This window comes from Lathamus discolor, chromosome 7 (genome assembly GCF_037157495.1).
Source record: "Lathamus discolor isolate bLatDis1 chromosome 7, bLatDis1.hap1, whole genome shotgun sequence".
In the NCBI taxonomy this organism is placed as follows: Eukaryota; Metazoa; Chordata; class Aves; order Psittaciformes; family Psittacidae; genus Lathamus; species Lathamus discolor.
In genome coordinates this window covers 7,375,362-7,403,308 of record NC_088890.1, presented here as the reverse complement: position 1 = coordinate 7,403,308, position 27,947 = coordinate 7,375,362, and the positions used below count along the sequence as shown (strand labels likewise).

At 36.1% G+C, this 27,947-nt stretch overlaps 1 protein-coding gene across 1 annotated transcript in view; it reads right to left on the bottom strand.

Annotated features, from left to right (window-relative positions):
• The window catches only part of CACNA1D (calcium voltage-gated channel subunit alpha1 D), a 185,845-nt gene that overhangs the window by 91,588 nt on the left and 66,310 nt on the right, over positions 1-27,947 (bottom strand). The window contains exons 5-8 of the mRNA XM_065687166.1: positions 24,749-24,891; positions 23,274-23,426; positions 22,108-22,304; positions 9,011-9,114 (exon numbers count right to left, since the gene is read on the bottom strand). Coding sequence (XP_065543238.1) covers positions 9,011-9,114; positions 22,108-22,304; positions 23,274-23,426; positions 24,749-24,891 — 597 coding nt within the window. The remainder of the gene's footprint in view (positions 1-9,010; positions 9,115-22,107; positions 22,305-23,273; positions 23,427-24,748; positions 24,892-27,947) is intronic.

Below are 27,947 nucleotides of genomic sequence, written 5' to 3'. Positions count from 1 at the left end.
TTTCTTTAGGTGGAAAAGGAATCTGACTCTCTAGTATTTTTTTCTATCACAGTCACAATGAAGTGACAGTCCTCAGACATACAGAAGTACGTGCTCCTTTTGATGAAATACCATGACTAAGGAAGTGGAATTAAGAGGAACTGGAACCTAACAAGTTTCTTGTTAGCAGAACAAAAGTGTGGGGGTTTTTTTTATTATTAATTTTCCCACAAGAAACAAGAAGGTTTTTTAAAAAGGTGATGGGGGTGAGCTGAGGGAGAGACACTGCCTCTTTAAAGCTTCTGCCAAAGACATTTAGACAACAAGATATTTGAATATTTAGACAAAAGATAAATAGACACGTGCTCATAACCTGGAAGGAGGAACAAGAAAGCTGCTTGTGCAGCATTTCATGTCTATGGCTTGGTGCAGGGCAGAAAGAAAAAGCTGCTGGCTATGTAAAGGTATGACATGGTTAGACTAATGGCCTGAACTGGCCTCCCTAACTGTCATCAACCCAGAACTCAGCCCAGGAGCCTATGAAGTTGATAGGCTTAGGAAGTGGCACATTAATTGTGGTAAGAGGACATAAGCTCTGTAAATGTTTGATCACACAAATATCTGTGCTAAGAGCAAACTTCAAAATATGTATTTCTTTCTGGCTTGATAAAATGACCTGGATCTGGCATTTGAAAGCACGCATTGGGGAAGGGGGGACTAGCTCATTAACTAAAATGACAAAAATTGTATTCAAAGGGCTGTTGTGACTATGCTAGCATTTGCAAGGGTCTCTTCCCTAAATGCGATTTAAGCCAATCTCCACCCAAGCTGCAAACTGACAAATCCTGAGGAGCTACTCTGATTTGACACCAGCATTTGTGAAATGAAAATCAGGCATATTCCCTTAAAATGTCAGTTTGAAAATAACAATTATTTGTTTTCATAAAGCATAGGACTCACTGAATATATTTTGTCCTAATTTCAATAACTAGAAAAAGCAAGCTTAGTACTGTCTCATATTTTAAAGAATAATATGCTTCAAAATCCAGACTTCAGGCTAGCAGGGCTAGAAAGAGCTTTTTGCAAATCTCTGCTTCTGAGGAATATTATAAAGGAGACCTGCACAACTTGTGTAACAACACCTTGTATAATTAATTACCTGTCTGCATTCAAAAATATCTTTTCTTCAAAAGTCTATTGCTACTTAGATGGAGACAATTCACGTTTTTATTTCATTGCAAATGCAAAAAAATCAGATGACCCAGCCCTAGCCAGACTAATTTGGATCTAGTAAAGTATGAATAAAAATCACAGTATATGACAATATCCTGTAAACTAAGTAAAGCTTCAAATTGCAGCCACAGTGTAAATAACACAGTCAATTACACCTGCAGCAGAAAGGAGACATCACTTGCAAAATAAAGCATTATAAAGAGATTTACCTACATAATCTAACTTATGCTTAGCGATAACTAAGTTACTATATAATATGCAAGTTTTCGGTCTATTGCCCAAAAATTCCTTGTCTCCTTGAAAAAAGATCGTCTCAGTTCTCTGTTTAGGCACAAGACCATCATCATCAATGGTTGTTGAGGCAGAAGCATATAAAATGCAGGTTTTGAGCTCTTGCTTCGATAGACTGAGGCAATCGTTTTCATGCCAGGCCTTTTTTCTCCAAGAGAGTGAAATAACTCCTGCTGGCATGCATCAGCTGCGAATGGCTCGATGCAACAGGATGGAGCTGGCAACAGAGAGTGCTACTGGGACCTAGTTACAGCTCTCTGGTTCTCACACCTTGACTTGAGGAAGAGTCATATTAACCAAAAATCCAAGTTTTCTTAAATTTAACTGGTATAGTCTCTCTTCTCTCTACAATTCATGGACATAACAACCAAGTAGACACCTATATTGGCCTTTCATCAGCTCAAAGTTCTTCCATGCCAAAAGCTGGACACTTCATAAGGGGGCAGCACACATGACTTCCTGTGTCCTCTGTGCATCATTAGGCACTGATGATAGGAAATAAACAGTTGCCTTAGACATCTAAATATAAACCAGGACACAAATTCTTCATTGGCCGTATTACCACCTTTTTGTGTCACTGCAAAAACAGTAAGAGAGAATTCATCTACTGCAGTGTGCAACTTACCGCACATAGGGTCTGGTACGTGGAAAGTGTTATGCTAGTGCTATATGTAGAACTGTCACCCAGACATCCTAGACTGACATTTATTCACAGGGAACAGTCACATAATAACAAAAATGTACTCACAGAAGTACAGTGCTGGCCACCAGACTCACAGAAGGGGTTTCGCACTCCAGTAACCATACCAACCAATAAATTAGCAGAATCAGAGAACTCAAACTGATTAAACCATACAGATAAGCATGGGCAACAGCTCACAGCTGGGTGTAATGTGTAACAGATGTAGAGAGACAAAAAAGATTAAGTAACATTGTATCTTTTAATAACTGAAGATTTGTATACCTCGGTGTTACCTCTTCTTTTAGAAATAATAAAAACTCATAGGCTGAACACTGTAGAATAATTTTTGCAGCGCAAAAAAGTCCTAGCAGAAATTTTCCTTGAGCAAAAAGCGTTGGGTTCTCGATGAGGGAATGCAAAAAGATATTACCTACACATTTACTTCCATATAGTTCACTAGCAACTTCCAAAATGTATATTGAAAGGCTCCAGCACAACCTCTGTGTAGCAGAGGGCCTCTAGAGCATTATTGTGCCAGGGTGCACATGAATGCAACAGGATCATCTGTGGGAACAGCAAGATAAGGATCAATCTGATAGAGCAACAAAAACTGAGATCTGATTTTTCAGTCTGTTATTACATCTGCATATTAACATGTGCTCCTTCTGTCCTGAGCAGAGACCTGTTTGGCTCAGGACACACTAGGTTTTTTGGAGGAAGAACTGGCAGTATTGAGCATAGGACCATACCCCAGAGTGTGTTCACGCCACCCATCATGGTGTGCACCCTACCAGTGTGACATGTGATCAACTAATTTTTGTCTTTTTTTGAAACTGATGTCATTAGTTACCTGACAGGAGCTCATCAGCAACCATCTCACAGGACTAGTCCCTAAGAAGCCTTTGTGTGATAAGTTCAAACAACTGAAATAAAATCAGTTCCTTTCAAGCTCTTATTCAAGAGTACTGTACTACTCCCATTGACTTTAGTGGTCTCTGTCTGAAGCGGTTGATAAGAGTTACTGCTGTAGACAGCAGTATCTGCTGATTATTTACTATTAGTGTATGTGATTGATCAAAGATAGTATTTCCTTGGTTTGCATCTATTTATGTTTGAGTTCTGTTTTTACCAGCCATGCAGCAACCAAAAGAGCCTCCTTTAGCTCATAACCTGCTGAGACTTAGAGCTCAAGTCTTTCTCCTCATTTTAAATGTATATTCTGTTTACAGGAGGGAGTTATATTTTAATCCCTAACTTTTTTTATTTTTTTTACTAAGCCTTCCCTCTGCTGTGGAAAGGAACACTGTCAAAACCAGTTCATTTCCCTTTTGCTGAAAGACTATGGATGACAGTTCACTGCCGGTTTCTATTTGGTGCCTCATTATTCAAAAGTCTTTTTCGATGTTTTTTTCCATATATACTGCAGAAAACAGTTCTTAGGTGTATAGCTTATCCATGCCAACATATTTTATATGACATTAACTGACAGATACTGCCGTGAGACTAGCATGGATAAGTACATATACCCTTTGCTTTTAGAATTATGTACATATATTGCAAATAATACTGTGGGGAAAAAGGAAATGAAAAAAAATTACATTCTCTTAATAACCTGCAAGACTTCCATGTAGGAGGATGTATATAAGGACATGTCAAAGCTTATGCTTTGGTGTCCTTTAAGCAAGGCAATAAATTCAACTTACAGAGATTTATTAAAGTGTGTTTGAAAGGTCTTATTTGTTCCCATGGCTACCCAAAGAAATACTAATGCCTTGAGCAGAAAATGCCGTCAGCAGAAACCATCCCCTAATGATAAGGACTATCTTCAGGAACAGATTATCATACATCATTAAAAGCCATGCCTCTTGATAAGTAAGTTATGAAGTTGTGTAATTTATTATTTTCTCTGTTTGTAGAAAACAGTTTAATACATGCTGAATTATTGGCATATTTTCAATTTTCAATACACTTTTAAAGGCTCTTTAAAAGGATGAGTATGTCCGAATTCCCTTTCCTAAGGTTTAGTTTTATTTGTTAACTTTCTAATAAACTTAACTTTACAATCTCTAACTTAAATTTCTGGTTTCAGCTCACTGTTCCTTGCACCAGTAGTCATGATACCCTCTCGTCTTTTACTCTGAAATATCTGGAGGAGGCCTATCCCCAGATCCCAATTTCCGTGCCTAGTATTTCATGACTTTGGAGAACACAAGAGCAGTTTATGCTGTTAACTCAAACTGTGTGTAGCCAAAGCTACAGGTTAAAGCAGGCTCCTGAAGCTGGCCACCACCTTCCACAGGGCTAGAACTGCTGGGCAGCTCCTCAGTGCAACTTCTGTGCCATTCCATCAAGTGTGAAACTGCCTCAGAGATGCACTGCCTAATCCTTGTACCATATCAAAGGAATTTTTACTAAGGAAAAAAAGTAGCTCTGTGATCTCTAACAGACTTAACCCACTCCCTGCTGCTGGCTCAAAGACACAGCCATCAAAATAGAGTGTGACCATGTCATGATCTCCCTGCCATTTACGGAACTAAAACAATTATTCAGAGCCACATACAGCTTAAATTTGTAATATGAATGAGTAAATTGCAAACCAGATCAAGATAATGACATCACAAAAATATCTGAATACATCTACGGCAGCTTTCCGTATCTGCAACTATTTTGCTCTATATTTCTAAATACTGAAAGAATCAGAAAACACTGTCTTACTGTGTAAGATCAGCTGACAATTCTAGGTATCCAGCTAGATTCCTAGGAAATTCACTATGCTGAAAGAAATTACCAACCAGCAGATGTTTTGAACCACACTTCCAGACACATTTCCAGAGCTGGATCCAGAGCCTTCTTTCTAATATGTTTAGGGAGGAGCTGTTTGCCAAATTTGTTCCTAGGCCAGAGCTAAAGCCTTCTTCAGAGCACTCTGCTGAAGCTAGACTAAGAGTCATCACTAGAGCCCTTTTTTAGAGCCACATCTATAGTTGCCTCTAAAGCCATCTCTAATGCAATTCCCGGAAATGGATCTTAAGCCGATTTTAGCACCCATTCCCAAAGTGGGACTTGGGCCATTTCTTGAGTTATTTTCCAGAGCTGAATTTAGGTTCAATTGCCCAGCCATTTCTTGGAGATGGATTTAGAGCATGTTTTGGAGTCCTTCCCCATGGCCCTTTCTGAAGCTCCATGGAGAGGCCTTTACTAGAGCTGATATAGAGGTGTTTGTCTCACAGTCCCTTTCTAGTGCTGATGCTGGAGCCAATTGCTGGAGAGCATCTCTGTGGCTGACAATTTGTATAGGTCACTGCTGGGGCTGGAACCATTTCTGCGGTCTTTTTTTAAAGCTGGCTCCATAATTTCTTAGATGTTACTAGGGCCTGAGCTGAATCTGGAACCATTTCTAAAACTTGACCTGGAGTCTTTTTCCAGAATGCCTTTTCTTGTAGGCTCCTGCAAACTGCAATAGTTTTTCAACTGAGAGTTCCCTTTGAGAATAATGTGAATAATGCTAGTGTCTGGTACAGGTAAAAAAGTATTTATAAAAAGTTTAATTACCTCAAGCCTATGAATTCTCTCCATCCTTGCTATTCAGGGGAATATTTAGAAATAAATCTCCACAGTCAGCTCCCATGCAGAAATCAAAATATCTCCCACGTGCAGATTCCATACACATATTATTTCTATTACTTTATACATCTCCTATTGAAAACATGAACTATATTTTTAAGAATGTCACCTTCATCAGGCAAAACTGACACGGATCACCAGGAAATACTCACCTTCAGAAATGGCTAGATGTAAAACAAAACATCTCCAAAATCATCATTCTCTTTCATTTGTACAGTAACTAAATACATCAAACATGCAGTGCACAAGAGGCATTACAGAAGTACAAAGGGGCAGATGGTCACAGAGTAACAAAGGAGTGCAAAGAGAATGACTATTTTAAAACCACAAACAGATCAAAACAGCAGACAGATTTAAATGTACATGGCATAAGTTGATATTACAGGAAGTAACACTTTCATACAGAAAAGGTGTATTAGGCATTCAGGTTCCCCTTCAAAATCTGTATGCAAAGCCATGCTTTTCAAGTCAGTTGGCATAATTTTTGCATTCTTGAAGTTCAATTGGTTTAGTAAAATTTAACTTTTTTCTCATAGATTTATCATAAACCAAGTTTCATGCTATGGCTTGAAGAGCATAAAATGTAAAAGCTCGTAACTCTTAATAAAAACCAAAGAATGCATGTTACATACTCAATGCCTGCTCAGAATGAAAAATATTAGCTGTCTACTAAGGAATACAAACGCATTCACAGGGTTTTACTAGTACATGATTTTTACCCATGAAATTTAGACATGTAGGTCTAAATATAAAGTATGCGGTAAATGTTCATTATTTATATACAAATGGCATTTAATGATGAAAATCAATCAGTGTAACAGTAATCCACACTGGCCCTTTGTCAGAGTTTTGAACAAGTATGCCAGGACATTTTCTTCACTTATATACCAAAGATTAGTTTGGTATGATAGGTATATTTTAGGCACACTCTCTTTGCCTTTCTCTTCCCACTTTCAATGTAAATCATTCGTGATATTTATATATCACATATCTCAGTTCACTGGTATAACTTTCTTCAGCATAGAAATCAAAAAACTGGAGTGTTAGGAAGGCTCTTCTGTGAATTTAGGGCAAACATGGATTCAAACAATTCATCAAGCACCCTGAAAGCTCAAGTGGCACTACAGTTAGACGGCACTATGGCAGAAAATAACTTTAGGAATTAATGACTTTAGGAATTTAAGGAGAGATCACATCAGACTCAGCACTGTCACTTCTATTTGGTGGAAATCAAAGACAAGCCAGCAAGGGTTCTGAATAGCATCAGACCTCTACACATTAAGCAATGCCTAGAAATTAGTCGTGATTTCTTGACTGCTGACAAGGGGGGCACCTCTTGTTTTGTAGCAGGAACTAAACAACTCCATATTCCAACAAATATCATACATACGATACTGTTGCAAACCTCATAAAGTATTTTAAATGTACTAAGTCAAACGTAAAGCTTAGCTGTGAGGGTCTCTCTAAATTTCCAAGGCTTTAGTAGAAAAAGTGAACATGTGCAACAAAACACCAAATTTGGCATTACTTTCCCTACAACTTATTTTTAAAAACAAAAGGGGAATATCTAAGTTAACTGTTACTCCAGAAAACCTTCACGCAACAGGAAAAAAACTAATTGCTACTTGCGACCTTCTTAAGGGCCAGGGAAAGGAACTGTGAAAACCTAATCCTCTAATGACTTCCATGGGAAGTCTAGTCACACAGCAATGTTAGGTAATAGCATCAAAAGAAGAGCTGAATTCCACTGCAACTACCCTCACTTATCTATCCTTCTCCCTCTTTTGTTCATTCATTGTGGCTGTGACATCAAAGCTAGGCACTAGTTTTGCAACAGTTTACACATTTGTCCCTGGATCAGACAGAGCTGATACAACTGCATAAATCAGACTTCACAGGGTAGGTCTTGCAAGGAAGAAATGAAATTTAGAAATCAGCAATGTGTTTTTAGCACTACCTCTATGCTTTTAAACATCTGCTTTGTAAAGCAAATCTGATGGTAAGGTAGAAGCATGTTTTCCCTAGTTTGCTGTGTGTAACAGTAATCTATCACAGATAAATGACTTATGATTTTTAAAAAGTGTAAAACCACTCATCAGATAAGAACACTCTTGTAACATAATTATTAATAATGCATTAGTATTCCTCTCAAATCTTATGTACTGTGGCAAAGCCATGAATAGGGCTGCACACACAACCAGCAGTCTGATGACACCAGTACCTACAGTGTCAGGCCTCTTTCTACGCAAGGGATATCTCTGTTGGCTAACAAAGATGGCAAAACTCGCCTAAGGTTACTGGAACAATGGTACATAACTAAAAGCTAATAATTACAATTATAGCAATTTATTTTTTTTTTTTAGGTATTCAAATGGTAGCAGGTTCTTTCATTTATCAGAAAATATCTTTCCCATAAACTGAAATTCCCCACTTTCAAGTTTGTTAGAAACCAGGATATGGCAAAAGCAGTGGAGTTGTAACCTGTCAGGGTAAGGTTACCTTCTTTGTAAGAAGAAAACTTTGCAACTGTTACCATCAACTAAAGTTTAAACCACATGATACAGCTACCACTGACACCTGTTCTGCGGCATACATAAACCAACAAAAAGCTATGACAACCTCCCACTGACAAATATATAATTGATACTTGATTATTGATAAATATATCAGCTTGCTGGTGCAGCATGTCACAGCAGTACACAGCTCAGCAATTCAGTAAGCACTAAATACTGTGTCAAGGTAACCTCATCATATTCTTTCTATAAGACAGATGTTGAAACACCCACTAAAAATATTACGCAATGTGACTGGTAAACATCAAAACCAATTACTTTATGGATATTTGAACAAAAGCAAAAGTTGGGCTTTCAGAAAAATGAACTTGTCTGTAACTATATGGGAGAATGTTTGCACAGGTGTGTCACCTCTTGGGATGCTAAAAAATATTTCTCCCTGGTGGAATATTACCGAATAAGGAGATTACTGCCTCATTTAATGAATATTTTTTGCAAGCATGGTGAACATGACGTCAGACAGATACAGGCACTAGAATCACACAGTTCAGTCAAAAGAGCAAACACTGGTAGAATGACATAAGAATCTTAAGTGCATGCAAAAAAGCCATCACTGAGAAGCTTGAGTAAATGCAGAGGCCATCTTACAAGTAGCAGTAGCATACACAATGTTAACTCAACTGCTTACCCACTAAGTACACCAAGAACCAGGTTAAGTACGAAAAATGAGCCAAGGATGATAAGACTAACAAAATAGATCCATGGCCATTCACATCCTATTGCATCATTTACCTGTAAAATGTAAGGAAATAGGTTATGATTCAGTCATTCATTAAACAGCAGAGTCCTTTTTGCAGCTGCCAGATCACGTAGGTTTCAAAGCAAAGTTTAATGCTTACTCAGGTCTCAAAAATAAAATAATGAATATTTGTTTAATTGCTTTACTTACCCAAATTATCTGTAGATGTGATGCCTTAGAAGATTAATTAAAATAACATTTAAATAATGTCAGAAGGATTATTATAATTATGCCACAAGTATGGACATGAATATATACTGGTATGTCTAAGCTCCAGTTTTGGTATTTGTATTTTATTTATATGATAGCTACAGAAAATCGTTTCTGTTCTAATCAGAGGAGGAAGAAATAGAGGCTTATTAAAAGATGTCATCGTAACTGAAGTCTCACCTGCATAAGATAACCTGTGTGTTCATGGCAACTGAATTCAGGACTCTGCCTTCATGATGAAAAAGGTGTATGCTTACCCGCTCAATACACCAAGAACAAGATTTAGTACGAAAAATGACCCAAAGATGACGAGACTGACAAAATACACCCATGGCAATTCAAATCCCATAGCATCATTCATCTGCAAGAAATAAGATGATCTTATAGAATAGATCACTATAGTAATAGCAACGAAGAGTTAGAGAAAAAGAGAATGTCATCATTCAGGTAAGATAGCATTCTATGCATTCCTGAAGTATTCGGAGAAGAACAACACAAGACAGAAGGCACTGGCCACATTCACTTGGCATTTCTAATACATACTCTAAAACAAAATACTGAATGAACCTAGCATTCAGATCAAAATTATCAAAAACAAATGCACCTCAACTGTTCTGTTCTTGAACACCTGGAACATGAATTAAATTTCAGATCTCACTAATTAAAATTATACTTAAAAAATATATTGAAAAATGATTTTTAGTTCTACATATCCTAGCTTTATGAATGATCCTTTGAGAAAAGAAACAGTAATATGCATCTCAATAGTACAAGCAGTCTTCTTTTTTCTGTAACGTGGAATTTTAATTTTTATTTCCCTGAAATCACTACAGTTGGATGCATTCAGACATTTTAATTTAATTCAAAAAGAAACAAATGAGAATGAATTTGTAAAAAAAAAAAAAACAAACACAATTTTAGGAAAATGAAAAACTGAAATAAAATTTTATAAACAAAGTGGAAACATGGAAATACTCCAGAAACTTCTGAACAAAAAAAATACAAACAACAAGGTTAAATTGAGTTTAAAAAGTTGTTACTGTTTGGATGCGTTTTTTAAGTAAGGTTGAAGTAACTGAGTGTTAATACACTCTTCATAAACGCATAAGCTTTTCTATGAAGACCTTTTCCACTGCCTGTTCTTAGTGAGTTATACCCATCAGACAACGGACTTAAACATGTTTATGGAAATCTAGAAAGGCCTATTCAGAAAAACACAAGGAAATTAGTTCTGTGTGTAGCATTCAGGTGCTAAAAGACATTTTGTTAAGTTGCAAAAATAATTCCAACTTGAACCTTCTTGGAAATGTTTCTGTGGGAGAGGAATTCTTCTCCCTTTTTTGTTTATACTGACAAGTTTGTATGATAATTTTCGTAAGATGCTTTTTAGCCATGAAAATTCAGCAGATAAAAATGGAAAATATGGAGTTTTAGAGCAATCCTTGGACTAACTTTTTTCCTCTTCTGTGAATGCTGCTGTTTGTTATACCTGAAATTTTGGATTAGGCTTTGTGCTGTATTGATAGTCAAGTTTGACTCCTGTCCTTAACATCTCTGTTATAACACACATATTAAGCATGAGAAAAAATGTTTTGCAAACCGTAGGTCTTATTTTTTCTGCTTTTAAAAATGCACTGCAAGGTAGCCCTACGGACGGTTAGCTATAAGAACAAGCATTAAGTCTTTGCAGGGTAAGGCCCATGGGCACAACTCTTCAATGGTGATCTGTAATAATGCCACTTTATACTAGTTGATAAAACTTCTCAAGTAACCAAAGAAGACTATTTTACACAACTTCATACATCCTTTAAAATAATCTATGTATCACCTCTAAAATGCTTTAGTAATTGAACTGAGATACTGAAAAGTAACTTAAATTTTTTGAGATTTGCTAAGAACAAAGAAATCTCAAATATATATGCTTGATCTGCATTTTTTCCTTTTAATTTCAATAAAAATAATTTTGGAGAAATTAAAATGGAGAAGGGTTATAGTCATTCAGAAAGGCTGGGATTATTACCTTCAATTTTAAAACATCCCTAATTTCCATAGTCCCATTCTGCAACAGCATATTCATATGGAAAACAAAGCCTTTCATAACAGTGCCATCACAGTAACCTACTTGAAGTCTCCTATGCAATACTTCTAGCAATACTTAGCATGGCAGGTGCCTACACTAAGGACAGTGCCTACACTGTAGAGTTCTGTTTTTTATCATCCTATGCCCATTCCTTCAGAGCAAGTCCCCAACATTTCAGAATTCTTAAAAACAAAGACTCATGTATTTAATAAAATACCCTACTGCCCAGACTACATTTTAGCTTTGTCCCAGTGTACACTGCCCTTTGCACATTTTCAACTGTGGGCATCTGGCCTTAGGTTTAGGGATAAAATTGACCTTTTTTTAAAATGCATATACATAATTATTTTATTACTGATTTTGCTTCACAGAAATTATTCATATGGTACAGGCAAAGTGTTTTTCTAACAATATCTCCTCAGAGCAAATTTCAAACACATATGAATGCATTTTACATCTAACTGAACTATATCCATTAGTAAACAGTTGTTCAGAGTTGTTCAGAGTTCAGAGTGAAGGCATAAATTCCTCCAGTGTTGATGCCGACATTTTCCTGCTATAAATGTCTTTGAAAAACCTGAAAAATTAATATTTACAATTTTACTTTGGGAAAAAAAGAGCTCTGTAAATCACTACAATCCAACTTGATGCATTCTTTTTGCCTAGAGAGAACATACACATGAAGCCAGGCATTGTGCTAATTTAGTAACTCAGGAGCAAAGCTGAAATTTCCATGACCTGCCATAAAGGCTCTATATTAGCACTGGCAACTGTGATTTGGATTTCCTTGATCCACTTTATAGTGCATAACTATATAGGAAGATTCCTTCTTAATCATGCAGTTTGATTTTAACCCAGATTTTTTAGTCCAAATGTATCCAGGAATAATGCCCTGTGATGCAAAAATTAGGAACTGCAGCTAACCAGTGCTAGAAGAAATGCCTTGGTTTGGGTGGATGTTGAATGCACCCAAACGCATTCCAAATTCGGGAACCCTTCATCTAGTAGAACACCTTGGCACCAATTTAAGATTGAATTCCTAAAAGCAACAGCCTGAAACTGCACCCACTCAAGAATTTTACTATTTACTTCTAGAGACAATTCAACTCTATTCAAGTAATGCACTGTAATTTCTTTTAATGAAGTAATATTTCTGATTGCATTAATACCAGAGTTGAAAACATAAAAAGATGTCCCTTCTTTTTGGAAGGCTTCACTGCTCGTTTCATGCATGTCACGTGGCATTTTCTTTAATTTTCAATCAAAGACAGATTAAAAGAGTCAATTTGCTTTCTGATTGAAACTTGAGGCAGAGATTGGTTAATACACGGGCACAGGAAAGTCTCCATCCTCAGAAATGAGCTGTTCTCAGTTGAAAGGATTAAGGCTGACTTCTTACCCAAAGTGCAGAATAAGGATTTAACAAAGACATTAAATTCCAGAAGCACTGGAAGTTGCAACTAGAACATAAACAATAAAAGCCCCTGAATTATGCTCAAGTAACACCAGGAAATATAGGAGATACCACGTCCCAAATCCTCAGTGAAATATCTTTCAAGACACGCATCCTCTGTGTCTCAGGGATGTACTATCCCAGAGAAGGTGTCATATTTTATGGTTCTCAATGGATTTGTCCCATCTCTTTTTGAGTTCATTAAGCTTTTAGCACCCATAACACCTATTGCAAAGATGCCCTCAAGTACCACCCTTCTTGCCTCTCTTCATGCTTTTTTTGAGATCTAGTCTTACTGTTTGGATTTCAGTTCTAACTAGTTTGTCCATCACATCAACCAGAGGACATATGAGATAGATGATATGAGGGACAAAGGACTCCTCATTCACTTAATTCTGTTACACCATAATGGTAGATGTGTACTATTCAGTTAAGTGTTTGAAAACACTTATTCTCCCGAGATACCACTTTTGGATATGCTCTGGCATTTTCACTCCTTTAATTCAGATGTTAAATTAGATTTGTATGTTTGAGCAGCTTTAAAAATAACTTCGAATTGAATACAGAAGCTCTTCCTATCCCTTTCAATAAGTGAGAGAGCAACTAACGGTGCAGAAGTCCTTGTAATAGGGGGCCATTTGTTGATGCTGTCAGATCTGGAGACAAGTTACTCTAATCCAAGTTAAACTGGTGGAGAATAAATAGTTCTCATTGTGTATTTGGTTCTTTATATTGACATGTATATGTTTGTGAGTTTGTGCCTGCAAAGCCTCAAAGAATTATCTTGAGCCTATGGGACAAACTTGGTAAGTGAAAAAGTGCTTCATCTGGCATTTGGAGTAAATTATCTCACTAGCTGCACTGTAGTTGGAGTCAGCTATCATTGCAATGTAGATCAATGATGATCCGAGACCAAGACTCCGAAGTGAAACAGAGTCAAATTTACAGCAGACATAACCATTAGTATTAAACAGCAGCAGATGGCAAACTCCCATCTAAAAAACCAATTAGCAATCGTTAAAATGTCTCATCTCTATCTCTGGTAATTGTGAATAAATCCCCACATGCAATTGCACATGCAGATCAAGGTCTTACTTTTCTGTACACTTGGTACTATTTTACCAAACACTGTTGCAAGCTCTTTGTATTAACCTAAGCTCTGACTGGGGATATTGATAAAGCAATGCAGTGACACCTCTAATTCTGTATTTGTACTACTGCAGATACTCTGTAGAATCTATTTTGAGTTATTTTCCACAATGTTTCAAACTTGCTTAATTTCTTAAGCTTCTTAGTTTCCTTAGGTTTCAATTTTACTTCCCCCCTTCTATAACATTCTAATCGACACATAACTGGTGGGTTTATTTATTGTTACCTATAACCTACCTAATAATCTTTAAAATTATTAAAACTAACATGTTCAGTCTCTTGACAGGAGTAAAAATCCTTCAGAAATCAGTATTTTGTGAAATGTTACTAACCCTGCATTCTTCAAAGCATACAACATAGGTTCACAAAACCTCAGATTTATTCTATTTACTATTATTTATTCTACTATTTATTCTACTCATTTCAGAGCAGACCATACAGCTTTTCAATGCCTTCTAGCTCCAAAGGTTGTGTCCTAGGATATTCCTAGCTGAAGTGTAGTTAAGTCAAAGCTGACTTAAAACAGGCTGTGCTGGAAGCATAGGAAACTCCAGATTGGTTTGAAGAAGTATGTAATTTTATATTCTGTGTTATCTGGGTTCTGGAATTAAAGTGCAGGTTTTCCTGACAGTCTCCTGGCTGGCCAAGCTCATCTTTGTTGTACAGCAACAACTGGAAAATCAGCATTCCATGGCATTAAAGTAGCATAAACAGAAATATATCCCTTGGAGAAGTGAAAAATTGTTACAGTAACTAGAGAGCCTCATAATTACTTTATCACCTCTAAATTTGGCTTCCACCTTCTGTATGTAAACTGTGCTATAAAGCAGCATATAGGACACATAAGTGACCCTCTCAAATTAAACCAAATTAAATCAAAGAGGATGCTGTTTCAGTTTAATTAATTTATTTTGATCTATCAGAATAAGCCACAATTTCTTCCTTCTGTTATTTTTATCCATTGTTTGCTAATGAAGTATATAATTTAGATACTCAAAGCATTTACTCTTCAAAAGCTGATGGCTTTCAATTCCCCCCCCCCCCCCCCAATATCAATTAGAAGTTTAACTGCAGGTCATTTTTCTTTTTTATTCAGATATTTAATTTTGCATCTAATGTTATTTCAGCTAATTGTTGTTGGTGGCATTTAATTAATCAGCTTACTGTCATTAACTGGGGGGGAAGGGGTCAAATAATTGTTCCAATGAAAGCATAGATGTCAAATATGACTGCCAAAAATTCTTCTCTTTTTCAGAGTGGCTATCTAACCCACAGCAGATGAACACTACCATAACAAAATGAAGAGTACTGCCTCTACACAACAGTACCCAGGAAAGGTTTTCTAGTGGATCATGGGAGGACTCTACCAGGTTTAACAAAAACTATATTCCAGGTGTAACAAAATAGAAGTGTTTGATTCCTTTATCACGTTCAGCACGTTGCAGCAGGGTTGCAGCATGTTCATTTAGGATGAAAAAATTTTTAGTGCTTCTACCTATTTATATTATTGCCAAACTAATTTCACATAATAAACTTATTTAGGACTATGTCCTGATCAGGTTTGTTAAATCTAAGAGCTAAAAACACTACTGAAAGGAATTCACTAATGTGATGAACTGTGTTTATTTCCAAATATTTACCTACAATGCATTAAAATGAGCAGAGTTATAATATCCACTTTGGTAATATGTACTAAATACCCCTTTTCTTTCAATATCTGCTAAGTCATATATATATATACATACCATAAACATTATACAATAATTGGATGTATTTAATATTTCCCATATGCTAGATGCAGAGAAATGCAAGCATAAGGACATGTACTATTCAGACTGATGACATAAAATTGTTACTTTAGTTTATGTAGCAACAATGAACAAAACCCCAGTACTCAAGGTGAATCTGAATTTGTCTACCAAACAGTTATCCTGAAACAGTCTGGGAAGTCAGATGCTTTTAAAAGGAAGTTTGCTTCCTGTGGCAAAGTTCTTGGATGAAAATCACTATTCAACTAGAGGAGTTATTAGCACTACCTAAAATTTAGCCTACTTCTAATCCAGTTTCTGTCCGTTTTATTTAACACTTCTGAGGAGAAATAGTAGGTTCTCTTGAGTAACTGCAATGATCTATGCAGGAAATTAGTTCCATGTTTTGACTGCAGTACAGGTCAGCAGTCAGCTAAGACTGAGATACTAGATAACTCGTCAGAGTAAATCAAGTTCACTTCATGGGGAAGATACTGCCCTGTGCGGTAGTTTAAAATCCTCCTGAGGTGGGAGTCTTTGTGTTAAGATGTTAATTTGAAAATAACTATATTATATGATCATGTCTTTCAATGTTAATTCAAACTTGTAATACATATATTCTTTGGTTTGGCAGCTCTGTTTGCATGTCTGAACTTGATCACTCCCTTTTCTCTCTGAGATTTCTAACGTATTGGCAATCTAAGTCTTTTTGCAATCTAAAACTGATTCAGAGCTTTTTATGTCTAGAGAATATAAAAAAGTAATTAGTCTGAATCATTACCTATAAGGCACGGGGCTAAGCTAGATTTTAACATAAAATTGGATTCTAGTAATTAACACACAAATTCAAAATTCCTGCCTGCAGTCCTTGGTTTTTAGTGTGATTTATGCGGTATATTAATACTGTCATCCAAAATGTCTATCCTTCTCTCTCCAGCTGGATATCATGTGTTAAATTTCTGGCTATGTAATTAAAGGCTGAGAGCACTGTGCATTCAGCACATCAATGCCTTTGGGGATAAGCTGACTTGTTTCACTGAAGAGTCTCCCTTAAATGACCTGTGAGTGGAGTTGAGATGCTAAGAGAACAGCATTAAGCTATCCTTAGCACATAACAAAGGCAAAAAATAAATATTTTCTAAGATCTCTCTAGCATCCTTGCTCACAATTTTAACATCCTTTGCTGAGTATCTGCAACTGATTTACAACGGGAAAAAGCAGTCAAGCATTCTTTGACTTCTCTCAGACCTGTAAGCTGAAATTCATTGCTGAAAAGTATGCTTTGGATGCAGTAACATACCTTCTATTTCTACAGCTGAAATGGAACAAATATGACTTCAATCACCTAGTGTAGTTGTTTCAAATTGGCTTATTAGCTCATACATTTCAAAGTTCTAGAGTATTAATACTTATTTGACTATCACTCATTTTTTACAAGATATTTTTAAGAGATTCTTGCTCAGCACTCTGGTGACAGTTTGGACAATACTTCAAACATACTTTGCAACTTTTTGTTCATGGACAAATGCATTTTGTGTCTGAACCAAGTGATGTTGTTGTGAGATATATTTGCAAAATATGTGCTTGCATTTAGGAAAAAATCTTTAGCTGCACATCATCTGGTTTCAAGTACATTATATTCCCTCATATTGCTTCTGAGTAGGCTGTCCTTCAAGATTCTCGAACTAGAAGCATTCTAAAAAGTGACACAAGCAGAAGATTGTTGAAGTTCTTAATCACCTGATCAACATTCTGAATAATCAGACTGCTTTGTTTTATTACTGTAATTATTTTCTTCTCTACACATAGGTTTATATGGGAATTTGAATATTTTTTCAGTTCTTATCCAGATAGAAAACAAACATAGTTATTTTCTACCTTTTAGCTTTTGCACAGTAAGGAAAGTTGTCTTGTACAATTGGAAAGCTAGTAAAGAAGCCACAGCTCTTGCATTCAATTTTTGAAGCCTATTTAAAGGATAATAGAGTCTTTTCTATCTTGATATGTTACTTCCAGTAACATTAATGCAATGGCTGTGTAGATACTAGACACATGCAAATAGGCAGTTCATCCTAAACAGACTGTGCTACTTAAATGATTGGTTTTCTTCACATGTTTTAAGATGCTTCAAAGGGTATATTGGGGCACATAAAGCTTAACTTTCAAAACAAGAAACAGATTTCCAAGTGTACGCTTTTTGTTATAAAGGCAGAGGAATAATGAATGATTTCTTTGACAAAAACGTGCATTACTATAAAACAGTAGTATAGTTTTAAGAAGCTCATGTATTAATAGAGTATATTAAAAAGCCTCACACCCCTTTCCTTAGACACATTTTAGATTGCCTAGGCATTTCAATTAATGAACTGTATGTTTTAAACATCAATCCTTGAGAGAATATCATGTTAAGGTATCAGTAGGTGTATTACTAGGCAAGAACATGTAAGACATCACCGTACAGCAATTTCAGCTTGAGTGCTTCAACCTCAAAAATCTCCAGATCAATCTGAATAGTGTTAGCCAGGCATCAAAGAACCGAGGAGTTGTTGATATTTCAGCTAATAACACAGTGTCTGTCCATAAAATTGACTTAGCAAAATTAGGTGGCCACTAATACAGTTGCTCCATCATTGAATCAACTGTGTTGGCAATCCATCACATAGCTTCTTTTACAGAAGCCTTGCCTATCTCTCATTCAAGTTACAGTAGTGTCAGCATAGATTATTCAAGTGTAGTAACTCAAGATAAATTCACTATGGTGAAAACAAGAGGAATTAAATGTGATAATTTTGGTACTCATGGGAAAATTGGGGGTTTTACTGGCAAGTACCACTGCTCATTATGTGTGTTCCTACATATCAAGTGAAAAAGCTAAAAATAAAAAGCAATTTACAAGATACGTGTTTGCCATTAATAGACTGCAAATCTAGATGTTTGAAAGACGTGGGGAAAAATCTAAAGCCAGATATGCAAATGCATACTCAGATTTTGTAATTCCTGAGTGCTTGCTAGCATAAATTGAAAAAGAGGCAAAGAATACTACGCTCTCAGCTTTAGAACGTGAGCTACAGCATTAAAAACATGGGCACGCAGAAGCTGCCACTTTGGCAATAACAAGGACTGTACTGGGATCCAAAACTAATAGCATAAGCCTTTGGTTAGGGCTAGAGAGTAAATAGAGCTGTGACTGGGAACACAGTCCTGATCTAAATGGAGAAGATGTACAGATGTGCAGCCACAAATGTATTACACTAATTGGGAACACTTATTCTGCACTTGTTAGTAAAAATAAGGACACTACCCCTTAACATCTACAGCTAAGTCTAGCATTTGGCACTAAGGAGTTGTAGTGTTTGTGGAAGAAACATGTAATAAATGTTATCCAGCGAGTTACATGTAAGGTAGAGAGAGTAAAAGAGCCAGATGAAGACACGCTAAAAACTGATAGGGTATACGGAATTCAGATGCAAACTGGTGAGCAGCAGTAGTTCCACATGAGTCCCCAGGGTCTGAAGGTGCTTAGCAGTAGCATTTTCAAGCCCTCAATCTACAATAGATATGCCTACAAGAAAAATCATTATTGATTCTTGGAGAATTTTTAAGCTAGTTTACTGTAATTAACTAGGTGATAATGCTCTGTGCTAGCGAGTGTTAGTGGAAGCTGTCATTTTCAGCCATTGTTCTTGCTAACACAATGCCATGTAACATAATGCAAAATACTGCACACATTTTGCCCACTCAAATCCACTTGCTAGCAAAATAAACCTATATAGCTAACCAAATGGAAATCTGAATTTTGTGCAGTATCTAATACATTGTGGGTTTGGTTTTATCTATGTTTTGTACAAAATCCATTCACTCTGTTTATCAACAGATTTCGAAATAAAAAGCAAGCCATGACACCCATGCACCTCTAGCTAAAATGGTTTGCTTAAATTCTTTGGACATCTTTATTTCAATCTGGTACACCCTCAACGTTATCACAATTTGCAACTAAAACAAAGTATTTTGCAATTTTTAGCTAGCAATAGCCAGATCTAACTCAGCTTAATCCAGGAGCAAAATTAAAACACAAATTCTTGTCATCAGCAAGTAGTTTCAGCTGGGCAATGGATAATTCATTGGTCTACAGCTAGAAATAATCCAGCTGTATAATTTAATTATATAAATATCATTTAAGAGAGATTCCAGAGCCAGTTCACTAGGTCAATTAATATTTGCTTCTCTGCCTAATCATCCAAGTATCATTTGTTATAAAATGAAAACTGACATCTATATGCCTGAAAATATCTTCTACTTCAAGAATTCATTACAGAGAAGTAACTTTTAAGCAGTTTTGAATTTTTTTAGTTTTTCATTTTCTTATGCCTTCATTTTGTCTGATCATGACAATATTCAGCATTCTATTTTAATTGTTTTGGGTTTTGTGCTGTCAGTGGAGACTCTACAAAGTCTTCAGATGCATCAGACCAATTCACTCAATTCTTTGGGGAAAAAATAATAAAAAATAAAATAATACAGAGCCAGTCAGCTTCAGTTGTTTCTGCATCTTTTGTAAGAATCATTTTAAATACAGTAACTCCCTAAGGTTTTTAATTATCTTTTTTTAACTGGTGATGGAGGAATTATCAGGTACTGAGATATGGGCATCCTTTTGTCTTGAAAGATGTTAAACATGTATTTTTTCCTAGAGAATCATGGTAAACTTTCCCTTTCTCTCAGGAAAGAGAAAAATAACTTATCATCACAAGCACAAGACATATAAAGCACATACTACTTCTACATTATCTCTGTCTCTTTGAGAAAATTAGGAAGAGTTGTAGAGCAAAACACAAAAAATTGATAAACTTACACTATGAAAAAGAATACAATAGCCTATATGTAGCTATGCATTATGGTTAGACTCTTCAGTATTCAAGTCCTGCATGTTTATAGCAAGTTCTGTATCTCTGATAACAGACAGTGGAAGCAGAGATTCATATTTTGCCAAATTTTTTGTCTTTCAATTCTAAAAGTTTACCATCTCCATTATTTTTCACAGGGGCATTTTCGTAAAAACATCTCCATGTTCTATATTTTAATATCACAAATTTTATCTGAGACTACACTCTGGTGCTATAGTTTTTAGCAACAGCATATTTCACCTTGTTTTGCAACAAATGACAACATAAAATTAAGTGGCCATTCACTAGGTAATACTATGCATCCTTAATCACATCTAACACTCCACAACAGGTGTGTTATTACTAAATAGTCCCACTTGGCCAGAAAAACTTACAGAAATTCAAAATGTGAGTTGCTGTGAGCAACAAAACCTAGAATACAGTTGCACTAAGATACATCTTGAGATAGCTCATCCAATTTTAACAGCTTGCTAATAGCAATCCTTACTAGTAATCACTTCTTTCAAGTTTTCTAACATTTTACCTATTGGAAATTATATTTGTTATCAGGTCCTAGATGCTGCAAAGACTTATTAAGTACCAAGTAGTACAGAACATTCTCATTAATTTTCAGGATCTATCGTAGGTTGGTTCTGTCACAGACTTCTTGAATGACCTTGGACAAAACACATCAGATATTAAAGTGCTTAATGATTCACAAAAAAATCTGATGTTCTTAGCTTGGAATGGGGTTAGGCAGAGAAACGCCAATCTGCATATTTAGGTGACCTTTTACCTTTTAAGATGTGTGTGTTCTTTTTCCTCCATTCTCATTTGTAAAATCAGCACTAAATATATCTTCAGTTTCCCAGTTTGTGTCCAGCTGCCTGCTTGTAAGATTGTGGAGATTCCACACCTGATGCTAGAGTGGCATTTAAAGGTGGGGACTTACAGCGTTAGGTTTTTGAATATATTTCGCTGCTTCTACAGGGACAGTATCAGGCTCACAGCCCTTGTGATTTTTTTCTGAGTGGTTAACGAATGGTTTGTAGTCCCCACGGCAAGCCATGACAGTTGAGAGCTTGCTTTGTTCTAATTTATGTTAACATCGTGAAATATTCTGCAGAAATACTGCAAAAAGAGCTCTTAAGCTTAATCAGAAAAGACATACTTAAAACTGTAGGCTTGCATAAAAAGCTAAAAAAACTAGTCCAAAGGACATAAACGTAATATTACATTTAACCAAATAGAATAGGAAGAAAATCAAATAAGCAACGAATAAATTTGTTTCTAAAATGTCTTTTTAGCCTGAGGAGTCCAGTAAGACACTGCAACTGGAAAAAGTGTGCAGCTGAGCTCGTCTGCAAAACTCACCAAGATTTCCTGCTGATGGTATTGCAAACCAAACTTGAACACTGAAGCTTATTTAAAAGTAAACACAGCTCAGTGATTACTAAACTCACCCAGTATAACACATCAGTCCATCCTTCCATGGTTATACACTGGAACACAGTCAACATTGCAAATGCAAAATTATCGAAGTTGGTTATGCCTCCATTTGGTCCAACCCATCCACCCTTACATTCAGTGCCATTCATGACACACTGACGTCCATTCCCTGAGAATGCACAAGGTGCTGGATCTTCTTCAACTAGTATATCTGAAAATTGAACAAAAACAAAGAGATTTTTCAGTTCTCAAATTTTTGTGAGTGAACTCTTCTCATGAAGAAATCTCAACCCTGTTGGAAGGTAAATCCAGATATCAACCGGAGATACCCTGAGAAAGGCAACCCACGGGAGCTTCAGAGTTTTTACTCCCACATCTGGGCCTTGCCACCTTAAAATAGGTTAATCAAAATTGAAAGGATAAAAGAGCTCAAGTAATTAAGCAGTGGAAAAAAACATGTAATAATACTGCAAAATTTTTTCAGAATCTCCTCATGCCCTTTTTTTTATTCCCCTCTTCATTACTGTTTTTTCACTTCGTTCTAACATATGGACCACCAGGGAAAACAGGTCTGGATTGATTCCTATGCATAGTTTACTTCATTATTTACCTGACAGAAACGTACCCTTAGCCACCAAATCTCTCCCTCACGATGTTTCACTCCTTCAAAATTCTTCCATAACAAACACTTTCACTTCATCATTTCACCTGGATGGAGGAGCACTGTTTTTCTCTACTCATTTCAGAACTGCACTTCTTATCAAACTGCCACAATCTTGAAGGAGAAACACTGCCCAGTTGTGGGCTCAGGAAAGTAAGTATCTACCCTGGAATATGACTAGCTAGCTTTTCAGTAGTCAGAGATTAGGGAAAAAAACAGCTAACAAACAACTACTGAGTTGTCCCTTATAGACAGTCACTCTTACTACTTTCACTAGAGACATTTCAGTTACACACTTTAGAAACTAAAACCTATTCAAAACATGTTCTTTAAGTGGCTTGAAGCATTTTTGGTTTTGTTTCTTAAATTTCATGCACTCTTTCTGTAATTATAAACTACAGTGAAAATTGGAGTTAGAACAGTTTTAGTGCTTTGGCCCCTATTCTATTTCAAACTGAAACTCCACAGAGTTGAAAACCGGACTTAATCCCTTATTTAGTCAACAATTTCATGACTTACCTGAATCAATAAGAAAACAAGATTTGTGCATTTTTCCAATAAAAAGTTCCAATCCTATAATAGCATAGATTATGATTACAAACAATACCAAAAGGGCAATATGGAGAAGGGGAACCATGGCTTTTATAATGGAGTTCAGGACAACTTGTAAACCTAAAAGAAAAGAGGATACAAGATATGAACCGGTTTTCTGTCTTGTAATTTCTTTCTGTAATTACATATTATTATAGATTAATGATACAGACATGCAGACTGAGTCAGTTTTAAAACTACTGCCCAGAACCACAAAATGTTCCTATAAGATCATAAGATACTTCATAAGAATCAAAACCTCTGTGTCAAAATTAATCCCTCTGTTAAAAAAGGCTGTATCACAGAAATCAATGATTGAAACATGTCAAAAGAATTTATAGGCTTGTTTTGGTTTCTGGCTGTTTGGGGGTTTTTTTGTTTGTTTTGTTTTGTATTTTTTTTTTAGAAATAAAGTGCATGGAGTCCATGTGTGGCTATCGGTCATTTTAGATGGCCTTAAAAAAGTTCTGTGCTACCTATTTTTTTAATTATTCCTCACATCACTTTCAGAGAGTAAGGCCCCATTTTTTTTCTCCTTAATTATTTAGCCAAACCTTGGTTTTACCAAAAGAAGTGAATCCCAGACTAATGAAGCTGCCATAGTACCAGTAAGAACAAAATATGCCTCTTAACAGACTTCCTTCCTGACATTTCAGAAGACTGCTTCTTTCTTCACTGAAGTTCTTTTGCTAAATATATACCATAACGATCATTTCCACGTAGCAGACTATGATATAATAAACACAGCATTAGGATTCCTTCTCTTGAATGTCTTGGAAAGAGCTGAGTTTTAAGCCATCAATCTCATATTCAGCCAATCTGTTTCAGTAATTAATAATGTATTAAAAGAAAACAGGAAAGCTTAACAGAAAATTCAATGCTTTCTTTAAATAATATTGTTCTACTTTTTAAGTTTCCTAATTTATCTGTTAGCTCTACTGGGATAAACAGAAGGCATTCATGTGCATTGGTGGGCGCAGGAAATATGAAATGTGTAATGTGCTTTGGCATACACTTACCAACATATAAACTGATTTAGGACCACCTACACTTTCTGATCTGTAGGGTTTTGGAATTAAAAAAAAAATCCAAATTGTGTTTTTTTGTGTATTTGCATTTTAACATGTAATTTACTTTTATATAATGCTTCTAAAAAGGAAGTGTATTCCCCTGTCTGCTTATTGAACTGTGTAAGAAGATCATACACTAAATGAATTCACAATCCTTTGTTCAACTTGAAATATTATTCGTCTTGAAACTCACTTTCTATACATAACCAGACAACAAAAAAAAAAAATCAAATTTATACCATCTCATTTCTGTTAGCGTCTGGAACAAGAAAGTTAAGTAATCAGGTCAGTTACAGTATTCATTCCAATGAAATTAAATAGAAAAGAGCTTACTGGGCACTCCTGATACAAGACGGAGAGGTCGCAATACACGAAAGGCTCTTAGGGCTTTGACATCAAAGCCACCAGGTTTGCCACCTGAGTGGCTGCCACCTTCTGTTTCTTTGGTTAATTGTTCCAATATTACACTAAATAACCTAGAAAATGAGATGAAGCATAAGGTCATCACCATCCATTTGCCATGCAATCAAAAGTATTACGAAATCACTTGAATTGCAGAAAATTCTGAAAAGCTGTTCAGCTATCAAAATGAGAGGCATATTTACACACTAAATCATGACAGGAAGAGTCATGAGGTGCAAGAACGCACCCCCCAGAGAGCGAAGATCACACAGTGTCCAATAAATAAGCATTCTGCACAATCTGCTATTTTTGAATAAATGAAGCTATTTTGCTACTTTGTAACTTCTTCATTCAAACCTTTTAGCTGTAAGGTTTGGAGAATTAGTCTTCTCTTTAGAATATGAAATAGATACTCATTAGAAACCATCTGTTTTAATTTTTGTGGAATATATGAACTCCAAGGCACACTTCAACAGTCTAAATACAGTTAGCAAAAACAGATTATATTAAAATCAGAGTCCAAAACTTAATAACACCAAAAGGATTTGGTTTTTTACACATGGTATCCTTGAGAATAAAAATATTCCCAGATGACTCATTTATTATACTGTATTTCTTCACTGCAGAAATGAACTAGTCATTCATTAAAGCAGTTCGAAGGCAAGAGTTTTATCTTTCTTTCCCACTTCCAGGAGCAATTTAAAGGGATGCAAGTGGTTGAAGTGCTAAATAATCCTAGGTTTATTCATCAAGCTTGGACCTGCATTTCAGATACGAGGTTTCCTAGACTGTGGCTAGACCATACAGACCATATTATCCTTTGCACTGAGTCTGTAGTTCAGTAGTTGGAAAACCAAATTTCTCCTGAAAAGGATTATCAAGACAATAGAGTTTTGTAGTCATGAAAAATGCTCCACACCTGTAAAGGACTCCTGGAATTTACATGGTTTTGGGTTTGTCAAGACGAATTTTCACAACTGTTTCACAGCCCTATCACACTGGATCATTCTGAGGAATCATGTAGTAATTAATGGGCTTCCCAAACTACAATATTGAATACTTTCTCCTCCCTCAGTTAGCAGTTGACCTGTATCAGCCAATGCCCATCCCCTATTCTGCTTCATTCTTCTCCAGAGTGAAACCCAGGCACAAACACTACGTACTGCTATAACAATAGAAACCCAGACATTTAATATTTCAGGTCCTGGTTTAGCCCTATAATTTAATAGAAACATAATTCTAAGAAAAGGAGCAGCCTCAATGATTTCAGTGACTACTGATGCTTTAAAGGTACTGATGATTTAAAGGACTTCTGAATCAAGCCCCAGATTAAGAGAAACTGCTTTCAGCCTGTCATCATTCAGAAAATTAAAGGGCTATAGGCATAGGAAGGTGCTATGAAGGCTTTTTCTACCAGGACCTTATTCTTTCGCAAAAATCAATGGAAATTATGTGGCATAGCATGCAGACAAGTACTAGACTGCTCTGAAAGTAATTCATACTTTGTTATGAAGTGACAAAGATGGGAGAAACCCACACTGACAGCTATGTCTACAGCTCTGTCATTTTATATCTATCCTATAAAGACACTGAGGTAGAAATCCACTGATCTCCCTTGTTAAAATTGACCTTTATTTTCCTGAATGGTTTATGAAAGTTTAAATGCCAAATTTGATATTATGGAAAGAAGTCTGTATACATGCTTCCCTTTTGCTAGTAGAGACTTCATTTGGCATAATTTATGTGTTTAGATTGCTACAGTTTCTGCTGAAAAAGCAAATAAAACAAATTTCATCTAATACATTCAACACAGGACACATGGCCGCTCTTCAAAGCTATTAAAATACCTAATGAAATTTCACAATGAAACTAGGCAAACAGAATCAGATCCAGAAGTGATTCCATATCCACCTTGGGTTATATACAAAAATCAATTTTCACTGGGCTTTTAAGTATTAATTAAAGAAATGGACTAATGCTTGCTTACTTGCTTATGTGGGTTGTGCTGTTCTTAAAAGAAGAACATTGCTCACAGATGCAGGAACAAAAATATTGCTAATTTTTGTCAGTGCCTGATATATTATGAAAGGTCCATCTTGTCTTCCAGTTAGACTGGTGACAACCTACACAATAGTTTATAATCCAAAATTTTCAGTTTTGAGCTAGGATTTACATCTTAGTGTGATATTTTAAGTGTTTCATAAGATGTAGTGCTTTTTAGTTCATATTTTGCACAGATTCAGTGGGAGCATTTGACCTAACTAGACTTAGCTTCCAATAATGAGTGTTTTATGAGTTAATGGAATATTTTGTAGTTATCATGTATTTAGGACAGAGCCAAAGATAGAGGTCATGTTAATTAGACTGCTCCAGGGCTACTGTAACTCCATGGTCACTTGACAAAAGGGAAGAGGTATATTCAAGTGACTGCCTGGCAAGAGAATAGAGCTCTTGTGTGTGATAGTCCCCACACCTGCCCACCAAGCTTCCCCTTCAGGCAGAGGCCAATCTGTTGAGAATGACCTGACCTGATGAAGGATCTATTTATATAGAAATTTTAGCCCTGGACCAAAAATGCCTGAATGCCAAGCAACTGGCCCAAATACAATCTCTTCAATAACATTTACTCTCTCAGAAGCAAATAGTTGGGCATTCATAATACTGACCCAAATTTAATAATGCTTTGCCATAGATTCCTTTACTTTGTCTCTTTTTCTATTCCCTTCATGTAATGACATGAGTTAAAGGGCTTCCCAATTACAGGCAACCCTTGATATAGTTTCAACTTAAAAACAAAATTAGACTTGCACAATGCATGACAATGTCTTCCTTGCAAGCCAGCCACAGCATACAAAGTTGTATGTTGATAATGATCTCTATGTTCTACACAAAAAAAAAAAAAAAATGTTTGTTAACAAAATTTACAATATTGGAAATTGTCTTTTTTTTTTTTTTTTTTTTTTTTTTTAACTGGAACAGGCTGCCCAAAGAAGTGGTGAATGCTCCATCCCTGGCAGCGTTCAAGGCCAGGTTGAACAAAGCCTTAGGCAATATTGTCTACAGTGAGGCATCCCTGCCTATGGCAGGGGGGTTAGTCCTTTCTAACCCTAACTATTCTATGATTCTATAA